The sequence below is a fragment of the Semicossyphus pulcher genome, unplaced genomic scaffold (genome assembly GCF_022749685.1).
Source record: "Semicossyphus pulcher isolate SPU_LCO1_2020_fin unplaced genomic scaffold, fSemPul1.0.p SCAF_3, whole genome shotgun sequence".
NCBI lineage: Eukaryota > Metazoa > Chordata > Actinopteri > Labriformes > Labridae > Semicossyphus > Semicossyphus pulcher.
This window is the reverse complement of record NW_027211704.1, coordinates 2,627,614-2,648,445: the sequence shown is the minus strand read 5'-3', so window position 1 is coordinate 2,648,445 and position 20,832 is coordinate 2,627,614. Positions and strand designations below refer to the sequence as shown.

The 20,832-nt window shown below is 39.7% G+C and overlaps 1 protein-coding gene across 1 annotated transcript in view; it reads right to left on the bottom strand.

The window, feature by feature from the left end:
- Window positions 1–20,832, bottom strand: part of asic1b (acid-sensing (proton-gated) ion channel 1b) — a 175,983-nt gene that overhangs the window by 152,888 nt on the left and 2,263 nt on the right. Inside the window, exon 2 of the mRNA XM_069677586.1 lies at window positions 12,339–12,534. Within this exon, the coding sequence (XP_069533687.1) occupies window positions 12,339–12,534 (196 nt within the window). The remainder of the gene's footprint in view (window positions 1–12,338; window positions 12,535–20,832) is intronic.

The following is a 20,832-nucleotide window of genomic DNA, read 5'->3' as shown; positions in this document are numbered from 1 at the left end:
ATGAGTCTCAACTTGCTTTCAATCACTCGCACAGTTGAAACACAAAGTCCTGGGAAATGCAAATAAAAATCAGAGAATGACTAGTCGAGGTGATCCAGTTGACCAAAATGAATCACAAGGCCTTCAGCGATCGAATGCGTATCTATAAGGGTAAGATGACAGAGTGGTGAGAAGAGAGCACTAGATGAGGCACTAGAAAAGGCCATTACAGTTGGTTATTTGGCTTTTCAGCTTCACTGAGACACAGGGTCAGACAAACTGGCAACAGCAGCGATGACTAAGCCAGGAGAAACAGACCCCAAGGCTGCATGAGTAGAGCCACTTGTCAGGTCTGGTCTCTGTTGTTTAGGTAATATATCAGGTCTTCGTAACACCTCTACAACCTTCCGTCCTCCTTTCATAAACAATAATATCAGTGTTCATCTGTCCAGCTGTTTGCTCCTCGTGGACATAAAAACATAAAGTCAGTGACAGAGTGAGGGTGCAAGAGCTGTATTTTAGCTGTGTCCACTCTGCTGCCACGTTCCATATACTGATTTGTGACCCAGGCCTGGCACATCCATTGCAACTGACAGACTGGCATTAGGACAAAATTACTTTCCCATATTAAAAGAGCAATGCTGCAGAGGCCAGAGTTGCCGCATTATATAAATGCCTTTTCTTTACCAATATGACAGATAAATATAATAAATAATATAAATATATATAAATATATAATGTTAGCCATCAAAAACAAAAATATTCTGCATATTTACACACACAAGATCACTAAGGAAACAGCAGGAGTGGCAATCCTGCGCCAGATTTCTTAAGTACAGGCAACTTAAAAATGTGTATGCTTTAAGAGATAAAAAGACCACAAACTTTGCGTTTTGGGGGTTTAACCAAAAAGTTGCAGGTCAGCATCTTCCTGTATAGCAGAAGCTCTTAAATCTGGATATTTAATTTGGATATTTACTGAGTGTGGCCTGTTCGCGTCCACAAATGCACATACACACATCCAACTAACCAGCAGCCCACCCACCCACCTACGTACACACACATTTAATACTGAATAGAACCATAAATTAGATGGACTGCATGAATATGCTGCCTGCACCTTTCCGAGGTCTGCACACAGTGAACTGGGCTGGTGTGAACTGTGCACTCAGCAATCTGTAAGTGATTTCTGATGCTTTAAATTCCCTCACCAACCCCCACAGCTGGGGAAAAAAATCCATCGCATGGGAATAGTGAGATAAAGAGAGTGCGAGCTGAGGAAACATTAAAAGATAATGACTGACAGTTGACTTCAGCAAAGAGGAAAAAGGTTAAGAAAGAAAATGTAGGATGCATCAACAGGGTTAGAGCAGTTAGAATTGATGTATGTTACATACATAACACAATACTTTTAATTAAACACAAAAAAGTGACATTCAGGCAGTCAGAGGATGAGGATGAGAAAAGAGCACTGCATAAGATCCTGCAGGCAGAGGTTGAATATTAAAACATTGCTGGAAGGCATGTAGGTTTAAAGTCAGGAATCTCTGATCTGGCAGCTTCACACTTTTATCCACTGCTCACTTGAGCTCTCAGAAGAGTCAGGACACCCTAGACGTGTTGACTGAACAGTTTCCAATTATGAACACCAGACCTGGCAGGCACGCTCTGGTCCAAAAACAGTTACTCTCCAAGGACAACCACATTTATTACGAAATAAGTATTTTAATGCTTAATTTACCCTAACTATTCACAAATGTATTTTCTTCTTAAGTACAGTAAATGTGAATACCTTGAGGTACAAGAATGTATTGTGCAACTTCTTAAAGCTTTTTGTTTACTGTGGCCTGTAAATCTAACAATAAAAACAGTCTGATCATGTGTTTTACGTTGTTGATGCATATCAATGCTTGAATGTCATTTGCATTGGCAAATCTTGATTAAGGTTTGTATAGTATTAGCCTATAATATAGCAATGTTTATTCAGCAACCATTTGAATCTAACAGCAGGTTAACGATTAGAACATGTAAGAAAATTAATTAATTCAGTTCTTTGTTATGATATCCTGTTCCTGGAAGGCTTAGCTGAAGCACAACACCAGGGTAGTAAAATTATTGAAGTAAAGAACCTAACCAAGTGGGGTTTATAAGCTAATTTCTAGAAGGGAGTATAACTTGAAAAGACTAAAACTTTCTTAATTGTTTTAGTATTTGTCAGTGTAGGACAGGACACATCATATTTACACAGCCAGGACTTCAAAATGTGATTTAGACAAAATGTTTTAAGGTCAAGAGATTGCTCTGAAAAACAGTCTCAAATACTATTTAAATGGCTTACCTTGGAAATATAAAATCACTTTGGTACTATTTCTACAGAATTTCTGATTCTTGCCTTTTTTTTCAAACTTATGTTTGCCCTTAGTCAGAGGTGGATGGATGAGACGGTGATATTCCCAATGCCCTATTTTCACAAGGCTGCAACTATAGAACTTTATATCAAAATACTGAACACAAAAGCAGTAAACAATGGATGAGCTGTTGCCTTCGGGCCTTGGTGGGTAAACAGATGAGAGCAAGGACACAGAGAGGTTGTCTGAGTCTTGATTGACAACTCTGCTTCCTTATGGAGGAAAGGAATATGGAAGCATCTTATAAATTCAGCCGACAGCTGCTGACTTACTGACTGACTGACTAACCATGGCAGCTAAGACATGTGAGTGCAGGTGCTGTGGACACATCAGAACTAGACTAGAACTATCATTCACAGTCTTGAAACAATGCAAGATAAGGACTTATCAGCAGACTTATGCATGGCTGCTCCATCGCCTTCCCTATCACCTACTCTGTTTCAACGCAGACAGCGTCTTAAAATTACAACTTTGTCGTAATCGGAAACATGCCACTGTTTTTTTCCTTTCTTAAGTCTTCATAAATCTTTTTCTATTCTTCCTTCTATAAGTTAATGAGACAATTAATTAACTACCTCCTAATCAAAACCGGTAAGTAGGGTCCAATGATTTCCCAGATGTGGATAACACTGAAGAATTGCAGAATTAGTTAATTAAAATTGAATCAATTGTAAAACATGGATTAAAAAGCTGAATTTGCTGAAATGTGGATTTAATAAAAATCTCCATTTTCAATAACATTTTACCCAGTAACTATGATCAATGAGCAATAAAGAAATGCTGCTTTGTTTTGGTGTCTGTCATATACGTGCACAATGCTGCTTCTGTCCTCTGCTGTTGTTTCAGTCACAGAAAAGCACAGCTCAGCCACAAACACACAGTCAGACCCAAAAACCCTCTGAGACAGCTAAGCCCAGTTCAGAGCAAAGATTTGAACAAGACAAAAAACACTTAAACGTTGCAGGGAAAAGTTACATCACTGTAAATTGTTAAACTGAGATAGTGAAATATTTACCACTGGCCAGTTTGAGAACGTAACGCACGTTTCAACAGTCAATCAGCTCGCAGCATATAGCAGCTGGGTGAGTCGGCTACCAACTGCCAGCTGTTCAAAATTAAACTAAGAAAGTGAAGAATTGAAAAAGAGTTTTTCAAAGAGTTGAAAAAGAGCAACGCAAAATCCAAACGACTATTTTGGGTTAGAAGAAAAAAGAAGGAGTGAAAAGTTTTCTTTTTGTTTTGTTTGTTGTCTAAAATCTGATTCATTACATGTTGTATATATTCTTGTTGAACAGTGGAAACTTTAATGATGCACAACATGATTTGACACTGATGACAAAATATGAAATTGTATCTGGAAAATATTAAAACAGATTTCACTACTCCCTGTTTAGAGGGTGAAACATCATTTCAGCTTTTCTCTGTAATAGTCCTTTAATATGTCTCTCCACTGTATTCATTTTCAGTATTTATACTCAGAACCCTATAGAAACTCAGGAGCTATGGCAACCACTATGTCTAAATTCAAGATAACCTCAACATCAGTAAAAGAGCAATATTCAAGCAGATGCAGCATAGCCCCAGGCTTTGAGTAAGTATTTGCCTTCATGCTAAGAAACATCAATTTATTTGGAATAACAATCAGATATTAAAATATTTATAGTAATGAGGAGTATTTGTTTTTCTAATCTGTAACAAGGTCACAGCGAACGACTCATTAGTGCTCCTCATTTCAAAGCCCTGTTGGATAAAAAAAAACACTGCAGTCAAAGGGAGTTGACAGGGTTTTTTTAAGGTAGTGGATGCACCCAAGAGACACTGAAAGAAATAAATAATCAAGACAATGGCTGGTAAGATGAAAACACAGCATCCCATGGGGACCTTGTGGTGTTCCAACTGCTTTTATCTCTCTCTCTACCCCCGACGCTGAGGCACAAGATGACAGCATCGGTACCCCGTCGTCTGTGAAATAAAGGAACATCTTTTCGACCTGTTTGTCGCTCACCTTCCCAAGTGTCATATTTAATAATACAGTTCAGACCAAAGCTACATCGTGCAATCACAGGAAACAGTGCGTACTCTTACTCGCAGTCATCAATCAGCTGCTGTAATTACCAGAATCAACTTTAAATGTCAAATCCATTAATCACGTTTTCCAGACATTTATCTTTTGAGAATTCAAATGTGTTAATGAGCTAGACTGAAGAAAAAATGTAGAAAACGTGATGAAGCAAGGTCATTGTTAGAGGCTCCCTAGAATTGAGTGCATTACAAAAATAATGGAAAGGTGGACAACAAAAGAAGAAAGAACTGTGACTCTGGATTAAATGAGCTGACTACTGCAGCGGGGTGCCACCTGCCAGTGCCATCTGAATAATCACTAAGACTGTCAGCACAATCTGAACCATACACTCGCTGTTTGTGCAGCAAACTGAGAGCTTAACACACTGTGAGCATGCAGGGAAGACCATAGAGCAGAGAGCTCAGAAGACCCTGCTTCTCATTCAGCCAGTGCACTCCTAGTCTCCCTCATCGTCTATCAATCCCCACCTCTTTCCTCCTTCCTTCTGTTCCCACTGGCAGCCCGGCACCACTATCCCACAGCCAAACAGAGACTCCCACGCTGGCACACACTCCAGCGTTCTTATTTCAGGACAGCTTCCTGCCCCCTCCACCAGCTCTTCCTCTCTAACTCTCACCAAAGCCCTGCAAAGCCATCCGTTGCCTCTGATCTCAACCAAAGTGTTTATAATTGATTCTTTAAGGGATAACTTCTTTCCCTCCCTTCCTTTCTCTCCCTCTGTCCCCCACTGTGTATCTCCCCCCAACCCAAGTCATTATAAAAAATCATTTTTGTTAGGGTAGGAGAAGTGATGGGGTCACATGGAATAAATGGATTCTGGGATCTCTTCTGAATTTGCTTTCATCTGTTTCCCTCCTCTTTTTACTTTTTGTCCACCCTGCGCCTCACAAGTCACAAAACTTATTCTGTAAAAAAAAACGACTTTTCCCATTCTGCAGTTAAAAATGTGACACAGAGGTCAACTGAAAGGTACCTTTTTGTGGAAGTACGTAGGGGGGCAAAAGATATGCTTTGCGTTTTTCAAAAGCCTTTAAGCAGGAGATCAAGGAATTGTATCATCTTTTCCTACCCAGAGCTCTATGAAATCCTGAAAAATATTCGGTTTTATTTTTGCAAAATATAATTTCTGTTTTAACTCCTTTAAATTCTCTACTTTATAATTAAACATGCCGTAGAATTCAGTGTATAAGGCTCACTTTTAAATGTTTTTTTTTCATCTAAAAAGTGGGCTGCATCCTATATACCGGTGCGACCGATATATCTTTATAAAATGCAGAGAGGTATGTTACTGTGTCACAGTATTTTACCCAGATGATGGCGCTATCCGTTTGTTAAGTGGTAACATCACATTTCTGCACTAAACTGTTTCCGGGTCTAAGCCGCTACAACGGGTCCTATCTACAATATGCCGCAGTGTTGTTTTGTGTTTACCTTTCTGTTTTAAGGGAGGAAAACTGACTTGATTGTTGCTAAAGCTTCTTCAAGGACATGCACAGTCATGATCGCCATTGCAGCCGCAATCACCGTAGGCTGCCAGCTCCTACTAGCTACGCCACCAGCAGCTAGCAGGATTGCAAACTCGACGTGGCCAAATCCAAATAGATTCGTTTACAAACCAGATTACAAATTGTCACAGAATTGCACGGCTGACTTCACTACGACCTGACATGCTGTTAAAATGTGCCTTACTTTCTAAAACCAGCAACTGGTGACTTGAAAAGCTGAGTCATAGGCAATGACATCAGCATCCGAGCTCAACTTTTTGCGATCACTGCAACAACGGTAGGGAAATCACTCAAATCAATCAATTTTGGCAAATTCACAGGTGGCTCTATCAGATTCCATGAGTCTGTCAGTTTTTCTTCACCCCTTTCTTGCCATACACAAACAGACACTTGACAAACTGGTGAGGCAGATGTTTGGTAAACCTGTATCAATAACCAATAATCTACCACTAACAAAGTTAGTATCTACAATGATGATGAGAGACAAGGCTGTGTCAAGCAGAGCCACTGGCCCCTTCACCCTCGAAGATAATGCCCTCATTTCAGTAAGGATGCATTCATTACCCACTAACAACCCTAATTGATCCATGTCTTTGAGTTCTACAGTAATAGCAAATTGATTGATTTACCCAAGAGGGAAAGTGGTGGGAATTGTCCGGCCAAAAAGAACAGCAGAATCATCGGCTTCGAGCTGATGGATGAGACTGGAATAGTGATGAGTTAAACAGGGTGGAACAAAGGTGAGCTGTGTCAAAAACAGTTGATGAGAAATGAGAGATTAGATCATGTTTGAATTTTAGATATTCCAATGACAGGTACTTGAGAGGGCTCTCAGTCTCAACAGTCATCACATTTAAACGCTAATATAATTAAATTAGATTATATCAGGAATTAAGCTAAGAACTAAGATGCCTCAAGTTGGCCACAACTTAACACCAGTACCAGTATCCTTCCACCATGGCTCAGCACTGAAATATAGTTCCTTTAAACACAATAGAGGGACTTTCAGACTAAAAACTACACCAACAGCCTACAAACTTAACAAAGGAAACACTCATTAGGAGTTGGATACATTAACTTCAACAGCGAGGGGAGAATTATATCCAAGAAAGACTCCCGACCTTTCCTTTAGATTGATTCAAAGGGTGTTTGTGAAATGTGATCCATGGGCAGGTGTCTCTGAAAGGCTTTCTCTATTGATCACATCTCATTAGCGACACTTCTCTGTACCACCAAGGGTGGACTCTGAGAGCCAATGGACCGCTGAAAAGGAGCCAATAGCTCAATAAAATGATCATGGTAATTACGCAAGAGCCGAGGTTACACAAAGGTGGAGGTGGTGGTGGTGGATGGCTTGTCAAGGACTCGACAGGAAGTCTAAATGGGCTGATCGGTACTACTGAAGAGAAAAAAATGTATTTAACATGTCAATAATTTCACTATCAAATGTTTATTATCTCATCTGCAGGAAAGGACACCATAATTTGATCCCATTAGGGGTCGTACGGTTTTCTGGGATCCTTTGTGGGTTTTGATTGTTTTAAGAGATATAGATTGACTATAGATAGATTATAGATTAACTGTAAAGAGATAAGTACGAGAAGAGGGTAGAAGCTAAACAATTGCTTTGGCTATACTTGTGTACATTAAGTTGAGAAGAAAAATAAGAAAAATCTTTCTTGCAATTTAACATCCATTTTAATAGTAATAAAGAGAGACATACAGTTTGCACATATTTATCAAAGAAAAAAATATCGTGTGTAATTGTAATTTAAAGTTGACTAATGATTTTAATATGTAGTCAAAGTCAGTTTTAGTAATTTATGTTCCTACCAACTTAAAGTTGTAATCTCAAAGATATTTTTCTTTGAATTTTCACTTCTTGTTGAAGTTGTATCTGTAGTCATCCGTCTTTTCTTTGTTTGTTCAGCCATAGTAGATTACTGTTTAATCCGACACTTGCAGAGAGCAGGAAAGCAGCCGCTTAGCTCCGCCTACCCTCTCTGGCAGACCAACCACTGCTGGGAAATTGAAAATGCGTCACTAACTGGGCGCCTTGTGATTTTTTCCGCGAATGTTACCACAGACACCCAGTTCACAGTACTGCAAAGGCTTTCATCAGTGGGCCATGGGCTCAATCACCATTGTGTTACCTTATTTGGCGATAGATAGTGACTTAACTGACATTTATTTACATGAAAATCTTCGAGATTATCACTTTAAATATAAACTAAATTTCTTCAATTGCACACTGACACTTCAAAAAGTTTAATAAGAGGGTGTCAGCAAATAATACTACAAATTCTTTTAACAATAGCAAGGCAAATCATGCTACTATCAAAGAAAACAGAAGACTGAGCTAGCATCAAGAGCAGTATCAGAGTGCTTGGCTGAGACTGCTAGACGATAAGTGAATTTGCGACTAACAGGGGCACAGAGAAAACTAATTTAATCGTAATGATTCTAACAAATTGCTCAGCCTGATATTTTGTCTTAATACCCCCCCTTTGACCCATAACATTTTTATTTCATTATGCATTTGCATAGAAGCTGACATTTAGTTTTGAACAAAAAGTGTAAGAATTGAAGGAGAGACCTGTTGAGCTGACACACTTCATTGTGTTTGGGGAAACAATTGGGCAGCTGGAAAGCGGAGATACCGTGCAGCCTTTGAGAGGTTAAATGAGCACAAACCTGTGTGTCTACTGATAGTACTTCTATGGCTGCTGCAGCGGTGGCAGCTGCTGTTGTGTGTCTTTGTGCCTCGCTGCAGCACTTGACCATTATGTTCAGTTTCATCCCAAGGACTTTGTTGTTACCTGGGCTTCAGTCTCTACGTCTGTCTTTCCTTCTTTCTCTGTCTTCTTTCGTCTTATTTTCTCTCTCATGCGCTATCACTCTCTCTATCGACCCGCTTAGCTAGAGTTTGGAGACGTGCAAAGTTATAAGTCTGTCAGAGTTTTCCCTGGTGATTACAGTCAGACGTGGGTGTCTTGAAGTGTTCAAAAAGGAATGACTTGAGAGGTTGTGACATCAATCACATATCAATATCTGCAGAAGGTTCCTCAGGGTTGCACTAACAGACTGTACGCAATCATTTTCTTTTAATCTGACTCTGTACATTAATGATTTCTCCATGTATCGACATATGTCCCTCTTATTAAACACAAGGTCATAAAAAAAAATCTATTTAAGGTATTTGAGTTTAACTCACTTTTTAGTGTTTTCTTATTATCTCCTGCAGCTATGGTTCAGAAGCTGCAGGCCACCTATTAATATTAATTGAGGGTAATTTTCTATCCTGCTGTTCTTTCATATCAGCTGAGCTAAAAAGACCAGTTTCTGCATTTTTAATTAGTAGAAAGTCTTCCCAAGGAGACAGAGGAGGCAGAGAAAAATTGAGTTGGATTGAGGTGGTCAGAGATAAAGAGAGTTACCAATCAGTAATGTTTTCAGCATTATTGCTTTAAAATGGGTTATATGGCAATATGTCCCATTGGGTATTAGGACCAGTTATCATTAATTGATGACAACATTGCCCTCAGACTAGGACATACTGTACGTCTGATTTGAAAAGACCTGAACATGAACCAGAAACACTGTGAAATCAATTCTGACATAGCAGAGGCAGTGAAGCATCCAAGTCTGCTCATCCATCAGAACGTGTAATATTACCCAGCAGATTCTCACCATCCCATCTGAGACCGCCTGCATTAAGTGTTACCATCGCTGTGGTCTGACTGTTTTATTTCTCGCCTCTATCAGAGCACTGATGAAATGATGCGATGCAGCTGGGCTCCCTGATGCCATATGTAGCAGAGACCATTTGTTTCTGGCGGTCTTCCGCAGCCAGGGAGCAGCGAGCGAGGCACGCTGCCGATGCTGGGGGTAAACAAGCAGGAACTGCCAACAGTGTTAATCACACTTTTACTGTTTCCATGTTTTGGGCTTTGGAGGCAGAGGCTGGTGGGATCGTTCATGCTACTTTTTTTTCTTTTTTTCTACTGCTCTGATGATTTTTTCCACACCATTAGTGCTCTCTGCTGAGCTGTTCTATCTAGGTCCACTACTGTACTAATACAGCAGAGACCTGCGAAGCACCATCTGCCATAAGCACAACTAACTACAGTAAATGTGGACACATCAGCACATTAGAGGGGCTGCACCATGTGGGCCGTGTCGCAGCCACTGCTGTATGAAATGATTTCACAGGATATGGGTAGAAAAAAATCGCTCAGAGCAGGAGATATTCTACCTCAAAGGACCACTGAAGGACACAGGCTGTAAGAGTGACACAGAGGGCCAGATTTAATATGACTTTTATTGCCATCTCTCATACACACTCTCTGCCCACAGGCATGAATGTCGTGTATCAAACTTGTTCGCTGGTCCGGAAGAGAAAATTAGCTCGTCATCAGAAGCACACCTGTAATGTTCAAATTCAGTGACAGGACTTTTTCCTCATGGATGTGCATTTAAAGGATGATTGACCAAAAGGGGAGATATGATTTTTGTAGAAAATGTGCACTTCACTGGACTTGGACTGGACAATGCAATTTGTGATGATCACTTATGTGTGATCTTTCAGCCTCCAAAGAGCCAGATTAGTTTCTGTATTAAAAAACTGTGACGACAGATCTTTCAATACAAGTGAATTCTGTGTGCAGAGCCTGCACTGAGTTATCTCAAATGAAAGTAGAACCTTCCCAGAAAACTTTCTGCTAATAAATGCAAGCAAGAGGAGATATTCAGTGATCTATGGTGCCTGGAATCTTTATAAGACATTCACAAAATGTGCACTAGGTCCCATTACCATGGAATTCTCAAGGGACATCAGTCTTATCTATACCGTGCCATCACCACTTGCCACCTGCTCTGGAGTGAGCATCTGTTGGTCAATCTCTCCGTCTGGATTATCTTCCTCTCTCTCAGCAGGATGCCACTGGGTGCAAGGTGTACCATTTTATCGTGAGCCCTTTTTCCTTTGAGCCCACTTATTAAAAAAGGAGGACCAACATAGAAATAATTGTGACTCCTAATGTATATATTCTATAAGCAACAGTCGACTCTGTACTGTGTTGTAGTTTAACTGGATCAATTAAAAAATGTTTCTCATGCAAAAATGCAAACAAGGTGTCCCACAGCAATTTCTGCCAAACTTACCCAGATAATAAAACAGCATGAAAGCTTATGAATGAAAAATTATAAGCATAAAATATTAATCAGAACCAGAGGTACCTCAAATACACAAAATAAGACCAGTTACATCTGCAGCTCAGTTTCCTTAACTTGTGTTACAGCACAAGCATTTACTGTATCGTTGAGTTACCACACTTGTAAACCCTATTTTCAGCAGCAGTGAGCAGCCTTGTCAGCAGGAAAGCTCTGATAAACACACTGTATGCTACCTGTCTACCATCAAACCACACAAAGAGAAAGTAAGGTAGTGAAGAAAGTCAAACAAAACATCCAGCCAAAGATAGTTCTTCTGCAATAAGTCAAATTAAATAATGTTTGTAAACATCACAATATAAGTGTTAGCAAAATACACATTAAATCATCAACAAACTGTCCCTCTGCGAGTGTGTCACCTACAGAATAAGGACAGCAGTAGAGTCAACGTCTCAACTAACTAGTGTTTTCTAAAAAGCTACACTATGAGGACGAGGTCAACCCCTGTGCTCCAGACATTTCAGTGTGTCTGATGAAACCGAACACCGTACAGCAGATATAAAGGTCACACAGGTTCCAGGTAATAACTGGATGTCCGTACCCATCCGATTGATGAGAAAAACAAACAGTCCCAGAAAATCTCTCAGAGGGACACAATTTTTAACTTCCTACTCATAAAGCAAGCGTTATGGCACTGACCCAGGGTTCAGCAAATGTCCAAGTTTCAACCTTTTATGGGAGCATTGCTTAAGCTTTCAGCGACTGTAAACTATCACACAGAGGCCAGCCAGGATGCAGGGGCCTTGCAGCAGACTTGTACACGGTGTGCATCATCATAATAAATGTACACTCTGTAGCCCTTGGCCTGTGAGTCAGACACAGAGTACACAATGGTTCTCAGCCCCATCCTGAGGGGGAACAGGCCGATCTGGACTGATGTAGCCCCTCTGATTGATCGGAGGATAAGAATCAGTCTATACAGTTCACTACCACATACGTATATCCTACAATATAATTTCCCAAAAGCAAACTTCAGCGATGATTGCTCAACAAAGGTCACATTATATAGATGTTATAATAAACCGTATCAACGCTGACCTTGTAATACAAATATGCTCTGCTGACCCTTGTCTTGGCAGAGCCTCAGATGTCTCTGCAGAGGACGTTTAACTATTAACATGCCTGACTCACCACTTTGAAGTCTTCAGCGCTGCACTCCATGCCCCGGTAGTAGCAGGAGAGCAGCATGTCCTTGATGTCGTGGCCCGTTCGGTCGTAGAATTCGCGCATGTTGAAGGGGCGGGGCTTGTAGCTGTCAAAGTCAGCCCTTTCCTTCAGGATCTGCATGACATTTTCCTCCACCAGGTGCGGGTCCCGGATCTCGTACCTGCACGACAAGACTCTGGACTTAGAGAATGCAGAAGCACATGCCATTATTAAACTTTCTTTTGAAAATGCAACCTTTATTGTTGATATTGTGGAGAAAGGGTCTTTTTGAAATTGTATATTTACTCTTATTTGAATAGCAAAAACGTTTTTAGACTTTTTAGTAACTATAATTATTATTCTTTTGGATTCTATGAATCATATTGAAGCACAACATGTTAACCTATCCATAAAGAGTAAAAAAGGCATGTCTTAAAGGAATTCCCTTAGACAGTAGAGCTAGACACAACTTTAGCTGTAGCCCAGTTCCATTTTAGAATGTGCATTTAAGGAGTTTGGCAGGCAGACAAGCACTTTTTGGCAGGACAATAGGGATTCACGAGTAAAAAATTAATAAAGAAGCAGCAAAAAGAGCTTATTCGCCCTCTAACTGAACTAGAGGTACAAATGTGCATGCCAACTCTTCTAAACCTGTAGTTAGCCAGCTCCCACAATTTTATCCACTTGTTTGAAATTGGCAGCCCAGCTGTGGCATGCCAGCCATGACCACGGGTGTTGCCGAGTGGGACAAAACGGCTCATTATCTAAAGAATGGGAGTATTTCTTTGAACACAATCATGTTAATTGTTCTGCCAAATAATTAAGATTAAGTGTGCTGGCAGAGCGTTTTCACATAGTAAGCATAACAATGTTTATAATGCAGCGATTCAGGTTGAGGATTCTGCCCACTCTAGAAAATACGACACAAACTATTTAGTGTTAAAATCCAAGCACAACACTTCACATAGCATCTGCTGCAATTTCTTTCAAGTGGAAAATTAGGTGTATCATGTAGGGAAGCACTGACACTCTCCTCGTCTGTCTCTGTTTTCTCCACAAAAAAACAAAACAAAGGTATGATGAATTTTAATGTACCAACACACCAAACTGAAACTAAACTAGAATAGCAATACTCAGAAACGGAACACTGGGAACGTCATTTATGAAAGCTTCTGCTTGACAACCACCATCAACCTCCAGCACCTGCTCACAGCCATTCACAGATACAAATTAACCTCAATTAAGTAGCGTGGCCTTACTCGGAGAAAAAGACGGCCCATTGATGACCCCTGCTGAGAAATGGGCCACACGTGGTACAAGCTTCCAAATTATGGAGCACTAAGATTAAGCACTACTGACAGACACTTATGAGAACAATTTGTTTGGACACACAGAAAAGGCGGCGCAATGGTAACAGAATTTGGTTTGGAATTAACTGAGAGACAAGGTAGAGAATTGAGCATACAGCAAAGCCGTCAGGTAAGAGGTTTTGATGTGAAGAATTGAATTTGTGTGTAATGTGAGAGAGCAGCAGCCATATTACAATAATGGGGCTCATGTATTGTGTTACTGTAATAAGTTTGAGCAGCTCAATTTAAAATGTGCAAACACGAATAACTCAGTCCCACAGCTAGAGACAGCAGAATTAGAATTGAAAACACATGAGAGACAGAGAGATACAAAGGCATACCCTTCTCCTCTGACAATAAATCTGTGGATGACTTTGTGGACGCTGACAGCAGGGTTATTTCTCATGGATATGGGCACTATTTCAATCCATAATTGGTGGTAAATCTTAATGGATTTTTTTTTAATTCCACAAGGTCAAGCTTTGTCTATGCTCATGAACAAGATTTTGTCCCTTGATGACGGGAATAATGTAAGTTGAGTCATGAATAAAAAATGAAATATTATTTTATGTCTTCTGTGAGCTCTGCCTTAATATTCAACTGGCAATGTGTTTTCAACTCATGTCCGAGCCAAATTACAAGAAAGGTAATATGTTCCGCTGCAGCTCCACTGTTGTTTACCTGATGAAATAAAATATTCAGCGTGTGAGACAGCATGTGCTGTAATTCGAAATGAAGACTGCTTCTCTCTACTGAACGCATAACAATGATGGGACATGGGAATCCATCATTCATTCCTTCATGCTGGAAGAGGAGCTTAAGATGAAGAGTTAACAAGGCTGAAGAAGAGGAGAGTGGGACTATTAGTCAAACTGAATGTCAGGCAATATTATCTTCAAATACAACACTGTAACATCAAAGATAAAGTGTTACTTGGTACCTAAGACCAATTAAATCATATTTCACAAGTTAACTGCTCTGACAATTTATCCTTTAACTTCTCTGATACAAAGATCCACTAAGAATCCAACACTTGATAATAAACAGAAATGAACAGCATTGTCACGGGGTGATGCAGTGTTAATATCTGCCTCTAACCTCCAACAAGCCAACTCTTCATATCACCTCTGGCTGATTATGATACTTAAAATTGTGTTTTTCAATTTCTGTAAAAGTATCACAGAGACTGTTCGGAAAGTAGACCGTGTCATTTATCTGTTTCACTTGGGTTTTGCCCAAAATGCCCGCCCCTAGGAGACAAGTGGCAGGTCCTTAGCATATCCATTCAAATTGAAGAAGTGAATGTGAGCACAGATTATGACCGATTCTTTTGCCCTTTACTCACCATTGTGCACATTAGACCCATTTTTCACAAGCCACATTTCCTTTTGAACATTCTGACAATAAAATTAAATTTTTCAGGCAGAAACACAGGAGAAGATTAACTTTGTTTGGAACCTGTCTTTGTCTCAACACTTTCTCATGAGATCTGGCAACAAAGATGCCTTTACCCTTTCAACATCCCACAACTGGCATATCCCCTCTCTGTTGGTGCTGAACCATTATTGCTGCAGGCTTCTCTTTTCAAACACATAAAATGACATTTTAAGGGGACTTGAAACACTGAATTTAAAAATGTGTTTTTTCTGTAAAAACACCTTCTTGTTATTATTATTTAATGTTTTTTGAGTGGAAAAGAGACCACACCTACTTGGGAATCAGGAAGAGTGTACAATTTCATAGCACTTGTGTAACTTGAAGTGCATATTTGTTATTATCTTTGGGGAACTTCTTTTTATTTATCTTTTTAAAAAGTACTATCATGGCACAACAGACTAAAGACAAGAGAGAGCAGATGACCATTTTCTCATTAATCAAATAGATGATAAACCAGGGAGAGGATATTGATAACTCGTTGCTACTTTCCTTTATACCTCTGGCTTTTGTTGATAACAAAAGTTTTTCTTTCTTATAAGAAAATTAATGTTTAGTAGGGTTATTGCTGACCTCCTGTCACTTGTCATGTATGAACAGATTATATTATGCACTAAATTAGTGACCTGACTGGCTTTAGTGTATCACTTGTAAGTTCTTTAAGAGGGAGATGTAGTTTTCTTGAAAAAGAAACATCTTCAATCAGCATCTGAAAACACAGAGTACACTTTAGCACAAATGGCCTATAACCTTAAGGAATACAAAGTGCATTTAGTGTTACTGGCTTAATTAAAATTTCAAAGACTCAACTCTGTATTTAGCTCACAATGTTCTTTCAGTAGAGGGAAAGTGGAAAACTGTCAGAGAATGGTTTAAAACGGCTTCATTCTGCAGCCCCAATGTTAGCAGAACAGCATATTAATGTGTCGAAGAGTAATATCAACGCACAAGTTCAATCATGAGAAGACTTTGCTACAATTCACAGATTTGTACGCTGCGGTTTTGTATAATTGTTCCACAATATTAGTTATGTTCAAACTCTGATCAACTTTAATTTTAATTGGATAGACACGTTCAAAGATGCAAAACTAATTTATAATAATTGAAGTTAGATAAGCAAATAGATACAGTACACTTGATAATACCAGTGCTGAAATGCTAATTAGTAATTTGGTAAAGGTTCATTTGGGGCCTCTGAAATCCAACCCGCTCCAGGTCGTCATATACGGCCGCTTTGTCCACGGCCTTCTGTGTCTCAAACAGATGCACAAAATAGCGTCTTTGTCTTTCTTTCAAACAAGCGGTTAATGTGAAGTGGTTCATTTGGTGAGGTTTGGACACAAAAGCTACTTGGTTACAGAGTGGGTTAAGATAACCATGACTTTGGTTTCCCATGGGGCTTGAAGAACCCTCTCCTGGGTTAAAGTCCTGTATGTTTTGATCAATCCAATGCATCTGACCTTCATCCTACATGGACTGGAATGTTACTAATGGTTGTTATTCTGAGCAGCTACAATTACTTACATTAGAGTTAGTTAACATTAGTTAGTTAAAAGCCTGGTGTGTCTTATGCAGGCGCTAAAATTAGGACCTTTTGTATACCTGTGAATATAAAGGTTACCTTTTGCTTCTGTATGACGTGCTGTGACAAAGCGTCTGTATGTGATGTCTTGGGAATGAGACAGGGGCTGAGAAATCACAAGTCAAATCACATCAGGGGTCAGTTACAAAATGAAACAGCTGCATCTTTGATAAAAAGCACAGCTCAAAACTAGTTCAGCCCACACTGGGACTACATCACAACATTGTCATGCCTTATTGTAATAAGAAGATACAGCCTGTTGTGGTGAAGTCTGAACTTAATTGAATTGTATCGTGAGCCTCTGTCTTATAAGCAACACAAAGCTGCCAGGAGAGCACTTAAGACGCTGTGCCCAGATCCCAGAGTCAGGAGGCTTTAGCTGAGGCGCATACAATCACAATAATATGGGAAGATTTTTTAATATTGCCCTGCCACTGCTCCCTAAAGCAATCACAGCAAACTCTCTGCGTAGGGGCGGGGGAGACTAAATTGGATTATGAGCCACAAGCACTTTAATTTTCTTGCAGGAACTAAAACGAATGAAGGGGCATCTGCATCACTTTGCCACCTCAGGAGAGGAGTGAGTAAATATGAGCATCTCTGGATTTCAGAGTGAACTTTGACAGAGAGTCTGTGGTCACTCAACTGCATTCTCAGGACTTTGTAACTTCAGGGGGGAAAAGGCAGTCTCCATTACAGTGCATGCATCTATTTCATTAAGTTGTTCTTAATACCACAGGCAGCATGACAACAATGAACACATCTTGATCTAATCTCAGGTAATTATCCAATTAGCACTAATTGAACTCCTCTTATAATGAGGATGGGATTGTTTGTGCAGTGTCCTTGAAAATGAATAACTGTAATGATTCCTGGCAGCAGAGTTTGGATAATCACATCTTAATTATGGTGCACCTGTGACACGGTTATTATGCCACTTTGGACAAGATCACAGAAATGCAAAACAAGGGCCACAGAGAGGTGAAACCAGCCCAAACACATCTCTGTTTCACTGTTCAATTACACACACACACACACACGGACAATAAACCCAAAACAAGCAAAGTACAAAAATGGCAAGCATCATCTTACCCAGACAGAATACCTTTGATCTTTAAGGGCCAGTTCGCCGATTTTCAACCTCAGTCCTATATTGCTATCACAAGGAGCTAATGCCATTATGGTAGAAAAAAATGCAATTTGGCTCTGTGCCTTTGGAGGTGATATCCGCTTCTCCAATGGGCCCTGGAAAACCTCCACCAGACTACGTAAAATGCGTCACCTGGCAGAGGCCAGGGAGCTTGCTAAACTACACTTCCTCAATCTAGGACACCCGCCTTTGATGTCATGTCTTGTTTAAAATCGTCAGGTTTGAAATGTAGACTGCAGACCTGAAGTTTTTTAAGACTATCCACTGGTATATTATCGTCGTATTTTGGATTTTGTACCGCTCTAAGCCATTGCCTGCAGCAAAAACGGTAGTATTTCACTCCAGCGTCTCACACTGGGCCGTTCCTTTCAGAGGGAGGGGCGCAATGCACGCTGGGTGTTGTAGGAATGTAGAATGGGCGAAACCACAAGCTGTATATACAACTTTCTCCACAGCTATGGCGCCAATTTCAAATATTATTGCTTCTATCGATTACAGAAAACACCAGCTTTGACTGACAGCGGCTTTTTCCAGTGGCAAATTGCTCTTTTAAAAACCTTGATCTACGAGTAAATTGCCTACTTACAGTATGTCTCCCCAATGATAATCATTTCACAATATAAATGCAAATGCACCTAGATTCAAAGCAGTTATACAAGCAACTCCCTGGTTTTGTGTATTCTGTATGATGACCGTGCCTCCTCATGTCCTCTTATAAGCACTTTTTACAGTCAAACAAACTTAATTAGGACCTGTTACCTTGCTGAAAGTGTTGCCAGGTACAAAGTTACAGAGCATTACATTTTGTGGCACACTACAAACTGCATATGTGAATTAAAAGCATGTTTGCAAGCTCAGGAAACATGTAAAAGCTTGAGAACTGTGTAAGCAGAAGCCTCGCTTCTCTGACTTCCATGAGCTGATTAGGCACTTTGAGCAGCATAATCAACACCTTTTCCAAAATGACCTTTCTTTTGTTAATGATCATGTAATTGCCTTTGCAACATAATAAAAATAAAATTAAGCAATTTACTTGTGATGTTCTGCACCGCTAAGTGTGACTTCAACTTACAAAAACACAATGAGTAAGTAATTTAATTTTTGGAGGGTTAGGACATGCTGAAGTAAAGTTACTAGTTGTTCAGCCATAAACTTTATAGCATCTAAGACAGCCTGGCATCACAGCACGGATATTGCCTCCTGCTTCCTCCTGAGACAATGATGGACAAAGACTCACAGCCACATGACGATTTTCACCTGCCAGTTTGCTGGAAAACTCACAGCCTGATATCAAGAAGCTTACACCTACAACATGTCCTACATAAACAATGTTTAATTTGAAAGCAGTTTCTGCAGAAAACCCTAATTAGAAAAAAAATATATTTTATGTCTGATTCAAGCTTTTTAACTCTCATCAGGCAACCTATTTTCTAATTCTGTGAGACTAAATAAGACTAGTAGCCTTGCTCTATTGGTTGTCTAATGCCTGGCCCTCACTAAAAGATTTTTCTAATCTTAACAGATGTTAAAAATGTGAGAGACACCACACATGACAATATATCATCATAGATTTAACAGTTTTGCTCATATAATGTGTCGAGAGCAACGATAATGCCGAAACAGCACACCACACAATAACAGATTCCATTTACCAACAACCAGAGTCCGACTCTCACAACTGGAAATCTCTCACGTTCAAGATAAGATAATTCGGAATCAAACGAGACTTTAGAGTAAACAAACATTGTGGACGACGGGCAGGAAGAATTGGCGAGGATAGTTTTTGGACTTTTTAGAAGAAAAAAGAACAAACTGTGGATGAAGTGGTGGAGACGGCGTGAACATGGGCTGTACGTTACTTTATGCTCCCCGTTTGTTTTTGTCGCCATGGCTGCTGTTGTTGTTGTTGTGCTTCCTTCTTCAGTCAGCTTGCTTCCCCATTGGCTATTGTTTCATTCCACAGAGTGCGTGCTCAGCTGTCAACGGGGTTCCCCCCCACACAACAGGATAACGGATCATAAATATTGAACATGTTTAATATTTACGATTTGAAATTGGCCACAGCGTTCTTCTGAGCAGATCGAAAGAAGTAAAATCACTCGTAACATCCCTCATGTCACATGAACATCTGGCAAGATCATCTTTAGAACCATCAAAAAATTGGGACGATTGTTGGAAGAGGGGAATCGGCCCGATTATCTTGTAGTGTGTACCCCACTTAAGTCAGAATCAGAGGGATTGCCAGCTTAATATTATTCATTTCAACTGGTCAAAGACTGGTGAATTAAAAGACGCTTTGTTACCCATGTCACTGAGATAAATAGAAAGCATACACATTCAATATAGCTATGTCCCGATTTGCTAAAATAACTATAAAATAGAAAATAGATCATGAATGGCCCAAACTTAAGTTCTGCAGCCAAAAAGCAGACAACAGTGGTCAACACTCAACAAAACGCAGCCATCAATAATCAACTGTGGACTTTTGCCTCTGTCTTTAAAGCACTTTTGTCAGCTAACATTGTTTTAAAAGTGCTAAAATGATAAATATGACTTGATGTTTCTGCTAGGTGTAAATAGTCTAATAGCTGCTGTGTGTAGATTACTAATATGAAATATCCAAGTATAACCATGGCCTATTTATTTGTGATATCTGAAAAGTTTTCAAAAATGTAAATGACAATATTTCAAATTTTGACTGAAACTAATTTCTTATACTTTAAAGATGCTAACTAATTATATCGGTAGATGACTATTGTGGATTTGTGTTTCCAGAGTCTTTGAGAAAACACTGGAAAAATATCTTGAGTTGACAGAAAGTTAGGGGACGTCTCCCCGCAAGAAACAGTGGGAAAGATGAGAGAGTGTTAATCAGCGGGACAACTCTGTAGCCTAACAAACAGCCCTAATTACACAGGGATAAAGACTTGTTCATCACACAGCTTACGAGACACAAGTTAATTG